The sequence below is a fragment of the Meleagris gallopavo genome, chromosome 4, assembly GCF_000146605.3.
Source record: "Meleagris gallopavo isolate NT-WF06-2002-E0010 breed Aviagen turkey brand Nicholas breeding stock chromosome 4, Turkey_5.1, whole genome shotgun sequence".
In the NCBI taxonomy this organism is placed as follows: Eukaryota; Metazoa; Chordata; class Aves; order Galliformes; family Phasianidae; genus Meleagris; species Meleagris gallopavo.
In genome coordinates this window covers 9,309,167-9,316,388 of record NC_015014.2, presented here as the reverse complement: position 1 = coordinate 9,316,388, position 7,222 = coordinate 9,309,167, and the positions used below count along the sequence as shown (strand labels likewise).

At 39.7% G+C, this 7,222-nt stretch overlaps 1 protein-coding gene across 2 annotated transcripts in view; it reads left to right on the top strand.

The window, feature by feature from the left end:
* The first annotated feature begins 187 nt into the window (after nt 1–187).
* MGAT4D (MGAT4 family member D) overlaps nt 188–7,222 on the top strand; it is a 31,637-nt gene continuing 24,602 nt past the window's right edge. Inside the window, exon 1 of one of the 2 annotated variants that reach the window (XM_010709511.3) lies at nt 188–208. Coding sequence is in view for 1 of the 2 variants with exons in the window: in XM_010709510.3 (XP_010707812.1) it covers nt 1,086–1,209 (124 nt within the window). In the remaining variant the exon portion in view is untranslated. Of the gene's footprint in view, nt 209–1,042; nt 1,210–7,222 lie in introns of those variants that run through there. The other variant, XM_010709510.3, reaches the window with a different exon arrangement.

Genomic DNA, 7,222 nt, shown 5'->3' with positions numbered 1-7,222 from the left:
GGGGAGCCGAGGTGAGAGCCGCCGTCGGGTGGAATGGGAAAGCCGATGCTGCTTTCCGCAGATAAACTGGAAATCTCTTCCTAGTGCCTTCAGGGGCAGTAGGTGGCTTGTTATGGGATAGTTCGTTTGGGATGGGGGAGAAAGAGGAAATCTTGAAGAGCTGTACGCTTTCAAAATGGGCTGGATTTACGGGTGCAGAAGATTTAAAGTAAGCCAATTATTAGTTTCTGGGGTGAACACAGAACTCCTATCATCTGCTCCATTTTGCTTATATTGATCGTTTTTGTGAGCGATAGAAGTGGACTTGCAGCGCAATGCTGAATATTGCTGAGCAGTGCTGATCTTCCTATGTCATTTCTTGTCAACCTTACAGCACTTGAGGCTTCAAGTGGCAATTCTGCTGAGAGTGGGGTAAGAGAAAATACAAATAGACATCTCTTAAGAAACTAAGATCCAAGAGATGATAGAGTGCTTGTCCTAAGCACAGTTAACATCCCTGTCACCGTTCTGTTGTGGCATGTGTTTTGTGACACCTTTGCTGAAATGCCATTTTTATTCAGCTTCCTTTTTGGTCCTTCTCTGCTGGTGTGCTGTGGGTTGGTTGGTTCGTACCTTTTTATGGGTGTGTTTGTTCTTCCTTTTATCTGCATATTGATTTCCACAGATGGCTCCTTCTCCATAGCCAACTCCTCTCAGATAATATAACTTTCCTAGTTATTTTAGCACCGGTGTTGTTAACAAGCTTTCAATCATTCTGAATGTTAATATCAATCATTCTGAATGTTAATACAGAGCTCAGAAGCATTCTCTCTTGAACTTGGAACATCTCACAGATGTGCAAACAGTTAATAATCTTATCTAGAGGAGCATATGACAAGTTAGTTTGTGCTGGTAATTTCACTGGAAGGATGCCATTCGTGCTCCTGACTTGCTAGAAGAAGCAGTTTCCCATGTATGCCAGCTGGAGCCCCACAGACCACCACGTCTTGTTCCTTTTTTTTTTTTTTTTTCAATGAGAGAAGGATCAGGAGCAAACCAAGCACTGCCCCTGTCAGAGGATCTGCCTAAGCATGGGCTTGAAATGAATGCTTCTTCCTGCAGCAGGCATTTACCTCTGCTCAGATGTTGCTCAACCTCTCCCCCCAACATTGAACTTCTTGAGGTACACCCAGAGCACTGCAGGAGTTCTGCTTTCCTCTCATCTCAAAGGTGATCTGTTTGTTTCCTAATGCCCTTTTCACTTACCTCACCTGTTACTGAGAGGCCAGGTGCTGTCCGATTGTTTGTCAGCTCCCATTTCTTTCATCAGTTTGTCAAATGTGCTTCTTTAGCTCATTTTTTTTCCAACCTCCACTTGCTTTTTTCGATTATCTGATGTGCCTGTTCAAACATTCAGGCTGTTCTTGGTCTTTGAAGGGTGTGTGTCACATGAAGTATGCCCTTTGCTTTCTGGTCATCCATGGTTTCTTGAGCTGTGGTGACACTGAGGTTGTAAATGAGCTTTTTGGTTTGCTGTCTAACAAGGCATCCCTGCTCAAAAATAATGATCTGATGTACTCTGATAATACAAACAGTACCTAATAGCCTTGTATACTGTTGTGCAGTTTGTTTGTAGCCTTCCAGCCCTTTGGTATTAGATAGACGTGTGAATCAGACTTTGTCCTGATTTCAGTGCAGCTCAAAACTAGAGACCTCTAAATGCCTGGTACTAACGTGCTAATTACCTGGGGAGATTCTGATTGAAAGGGTGAGATGTAACGCGACTACAGGTAACACGGACTGGCATTGCAGGGACGATGTTCATCATCACTTCCACCCTTAGAAATGAACATTTAGGATCTGACAGAGTCCACTTCAGCAGACTTTGATTCTTGCCTCTAATATTATAAACATTTTCACTATACTTGAAAAGTTTTCTCATTCAGTTTTCCCTTACTTTGTAAATAGGTACAAGCAGAGATTTTAGCTTCAGCAGGCTGACTGTTTCTTGTGGCAGAAAAATGATAAAAGTCATTACAAAGACAACTGGTAATGGCCACATCTGCAGCAAATCATGTTGCAGTTTGTCTGTCTAAACTCGTATGGTGATTCTTTTAGCATTCTCTAGAGTGCTCGCAGATGTGGGCTGCTATTACCAACCAGCCTTGTTGACTGGTGGAGCAATACCTGTCCCACATCCTGCGTGGTTTGGATCTGAGTTTTTTGGTCCCTCCCAAGGCCCTAAGCAAGACCTGTCTGAAGCAAGCAGTTTGCATCGGAGGGTAGGGAGGGCTGTGACCAGGATGATGCAGATGTTTCTGCTGTTACACAACTGAGTTACAATCTGCTTATTAATTCACCTGGCCAGACGTATGTTCTTTCATATAAAGACTCGTGAAAATTTATAGTTATGGAAAATGGTATGTGTGTTAACAATGTAAATGTGGTGATTTTCTTGTACAGTTTCAGTTAGGGGCTTGCGTGTAATACCACAGGTGCATCAAAGTAGGAGAGTAAGCCTAAGAAAGGTAACAGATCTTTTTTGCAAGCCAAGGGTGCATTATAAATTCATTATGAACTCGTAGGAAATTTGTTCTCTGAAAAGACTATCCCCAAATTAGAAATAACCTCAGTGACGTGACGAGTAACAAGGGATTTACAGAAGTCATGGCAATGGGGTGAATAGAATCATCTCAAGTGGCAGTGCTTCTTAAAGGTGCTTGTGAAAATAACAGCATTAGATCAGCTTGAATCAATTTAAAGTGTACTGCTAAATTTTCTGTAAAGGTTCAAGTACAAAATTAAACTGGTTACTGTTATTATTTGTAGAGGAAGGGGTAAGGAAGATTACTGACTGCTCGTTGTTTGCTGTGTGTGTATCATCACAACGTGTACTTAAGTGTAAACACGTGACATTCATGCTTCCCTCATGTTCCACACTCAATCTTGAGGAACAGTTTTATCCCAAAATAATTTAGTTAGTTAGTATGCATTTAATGAAGTGTGAGTATCAATGGGTGGTTGCTGCTACATCAGGCAAACCAGTCCAAATATTTAAAATAGTAACCAGAATGAAGCAGTAACCATTTAATTATCCAAAGTAATGAGTGCTGCTTATTTATTTGATAAAGCCCATATTCAAATCAGAATTTTCCACTGCTATTAAGAACCTTTATTGTGTTGCTGACCTCACTATCTTAAAACCATACCAATTATGTGCAAACACCATGGTATATCCATTTGATTTACGTTTCTACTTATTTTAACACTCTTGCTTTCCTACATAGAAATGTTCTGATTATTTTAAAATATTCCTTCTTTTATGCAAAAAAAAAAAAATCTCAGATCTAAAGTGAACGTTGTTTATTAATGTCTTAGAAAATATTATCAAAACCCATGTTTTCTTTGAAATGTTTGCTTCTCTATTTTCAGTTAGATACAATACGTAAATGGGCTTAGTAAAATGTATTCCCTGCCAAAAACAGCAGCAAGTCTTTACTCGTCGTACAATTGATTTTTAAAATTCAGTAATTAACCTTGATCTGCCTTTTTGAAGTTTATTTTGTCTTGTTTGTTCGTTTTAGTATTGTAAAACGATTTTGACGCTCTTCCTAGATCCTCTATGGAGGAATCCTAGCTTCTCGCACAAAACTGCTGGCACTCTGCTTTTATCTGCTGTCACTGTGCTAATAGAATGTTCCTCCACTGTCCTGAAGCTCCTAATGTGGATATAGTCAAAGACAAGTGGATGCACTGGGACAGCACACTGCTTCCCAGTTACTTTGCTCAGCTAGTACAGCAAGCAGTAGGACACGGTGAGAGAACCCTTGGGGTGTGGTAAGCCACATGGTTTGGCCTGCTAAGGTCACAGGTGTGGCATTATTGCATTACAGCTGGGCAGAGCTTTCTGTCAGCCAACAGGGATGCATCTGAATTTCCTCCTTTTCCTTTCTGGACCCTGCCATACTGATAGCCTCTGCAGTGCAGTTGCTATTAGGACGTAGGTGACTGGAAACACCAGTCAATCAGCCTTCCCTTTTCAGCCGCATAAAATAAACCACCATGAGCACTGATTGACTTCAGAGGCTCCTGAAGAGTTAAGATGTACGTTAAGATGTGCTGTGTTCCGTGTCTAAAGCTAAACATGTGAAGCTACTCCAGTTCTGTTCAAGGTTAAACATAAGGGTGAACATACCCAGCACAGGTGAAAATACCTCTGATATCATGGTAGATTTCCGTGCTTATCTCTAGCCCACAATAACTGTGTTGTAATGCTATTAAAAAGATATTTAAATCTCCTGCACGAATTCAGGGAGGTGTCCTTACTTGGAAGGGTGCTTATATGGCCTTGGACTTCAGCACATTATTGAATTGAGTGTTTGTATCAGAACTGACTATTCAAAGCTAAGACAGAGGCATTGTTTGCAAGATTTGTCTTCCTAATTTTAGGAAAACAAAATGAGCTTGTTACACGCTTTGCAAGATTCAGAAATGTTGGTGTTCTGTTCTGGTTTAGATCAGTTACAGGAAGACAATAAACCGCCACAGATATTAGTGCCATGCATGCCTCAGTGGTTTAATGTGCCTCATTAACCTGAGCAGGGAGCAGTGGTTCCAAGAAGCTAATGGCAAGATCTTTTGCAGTTTGTGCGTATATATAGTCCTCTTTAAGGAAGGCAGTCTCCAGAAGAAAGTGTCTGTGTATGGCGAAGAGTGTAGCTTGTAATCAAAAATAAGAAGAGTAACTGCTAGAACATGGGGTGTTTTCTTCCACCGTTTCTGGCACTCCTGATTTTTCTTTAACTCTTTTTTTTTTTTTTTTCCTTGAGTAGGAAGGGATGTTGATTAGTTATTCTTCCAAAGCTCTTATACATTCCAAGTAATGTATTGTTAGTATGGAAGCATTCATGATGATAGTAAGTTATGTGTGGATGGAGATGAGATAAATAATTATTAGACTTTCAGTATAAGTAGCACTGTAGTAGAGATTAGCACATACAATTTTGGTTTCTATACAATTTCTATACAATTTTGGTTGCCGGTGCAGAAAGTTATATTTATGTATGTATTGGGGGATAACACAAGACTGTAGTTAAGCCAATTTGAGACCTTCTTAGATCTGCTGCACTCATAAATATACAGTGTGACAATGACAGTATGGTAAACAGAAGAAATACTGTAGTAGAGTTGAAGATTCATTGAAAAGATGTGAATACTGTCTCTGAATCTGGCTGATTTTTTTTTTAATTTCTTTTTTTTCCCCTGGTTTTTAGTCAATGTAACTTCACTGGAATTTCCTAGTAGGATTTCTTCAGCACATCAACGTTTTTGCCAGTTCCCCAAGGAGAGAAATTTATATTTATTTATTTTTTTGTAGTTTTGCCATAGGTCCTCCTAGAAGAATCATAGAATCACTTGAGTTGGAAGAGCCCCTTTAAGGTCATTTAGTCCAACACAATCAACAGGGACACCTACAGCTCAGTGAAATTGCTCAGAGCCCCATCCAGCCTGACCTTGAAAATCTCCAGGGACGGGGCTCCACCTTCTCTCTGGGCGGCCTGTGCCGGTGCCTCACCACCCTTATCTTAAAAAAAAAAAAAAAGAAAGAAAGATCATAAAAGATTTCTTGCTACTTTGTCTTTTTCACCCCACAGTCCCAACCAGTTGGAGATAGAAGCCTTCAGAGAGGAGGTCCTGCTAAGCAAGGCTATTGCTGGGGACAGACGTGCTTCATGATATATTTGAAGCTTCCTCCTCCTGGCCATCCTCGCCTTGCCTGAGTTGTATTCATGGAAATGCTCTGTGGTTCTTTCTAACCAAGCTACTGGAAGACACTGTTTTGGTTCTATGTGGATACTTAGAAACCTAGAGCAATGCTTTCCGCATGCATGCTAGAATTCATTTCAACTTAATGACCATTTAGTATTTAGAGTATTTTAGCTTCATAGGATTTCCAATTTTGTCTTCATAGTTTGCTAAACTTATATCAATAATAATTTTGATTATGACAGTGTCTTCTTACACAGCAAAGTACAGAAAGTTCAGTGCTGCTTTCCAAACTCTTTTTTTCCCTCCAAAGTGTAACTAATAAATAGTATTACTTATTTATAAATAATCTAGTGGCATGTTATTTCACGTTCCAATTTGTGTACAATTACATACTCATTAAGGGTGAGCAAATACTGCATTCCTTTTGTCAAACCTATGTTTCCCCAGCTGTCGAAATTGAGTAAGTAGGTCAAGACTCTTGTAATGGCTGAACTGAACGGAGATTTCAATTCTGAAAGACGCAGATGTGGTTTCCCTCTTCTGGCCTGAAGAAATAGATAAGGGCATTTACAAGTGCTGACTTCTGTGTCTGAACTTGGTGATAACTGAGTATTGACATTTTATTTGGTAGAGATGTAGGATTTTTTGATAGGCTCAGCTCTAAGTAAGCAAATACAAATACCATTCATTAGTGCTGGCTAAAATGTCATCCTGGCAGTGACGCTGGTAGTTTTGAGTCACACTGACACTAGAGAGCCAAAATAATAGTAAAGAGAGAGACTGTAATGTTTTATTCACCTGCGCTTTCCATACTGATTCTTCCTCTAACGTAGTTGTACTGAAGGAATTTTATTTTATGCTATTACCACTTTGGAAATGCCAATGGGATAACACTTTCTAGTGTTTAATTGTGAAGCACCATCACGGGAAGACGATTAATTCCCTTTGGCAAAAGCACTGAGTTACATCTTGGGATAACATCTATTTATCCTAGGGCTCTTTCTCTGTTGCTTGCATCTGCCCAGAAGGAACACATAGAAGTTGGACTGAAGGTTAAACCTCCACTGTTTTCTTGGCACTCGATGCTATCTAGCTTCTATAGAGGCAATAGCAATTTAAAGAAAAGCTGCTCATCAATTACTGTATGTTTAATTTACACTCCTGAATTCGTCTTTGAATTTCCAGCTGAGTCTTCACCATGTTTACATGCATTAATGCTCTATTTGGAATCTCTTGCTCTAAAATACCATGATCAATGTCTTTCGGTCATCTAAATCAATTTTTAACTCCTCTTTCCACTTTATTCCTCTTCATTCTGAAGCAGAAAGCTAAAGGTTGGATTATGGCGCTGGAAACACAATTGCAAAAGAAAAGCATAAAAGAAGAAAATGTATTTCTATATAGCATTTGATGAGATGCGTGCCAATAATTTAGCTGTTTGGGATTCTGGCTCTGATGCTCATGACAGAGGCAA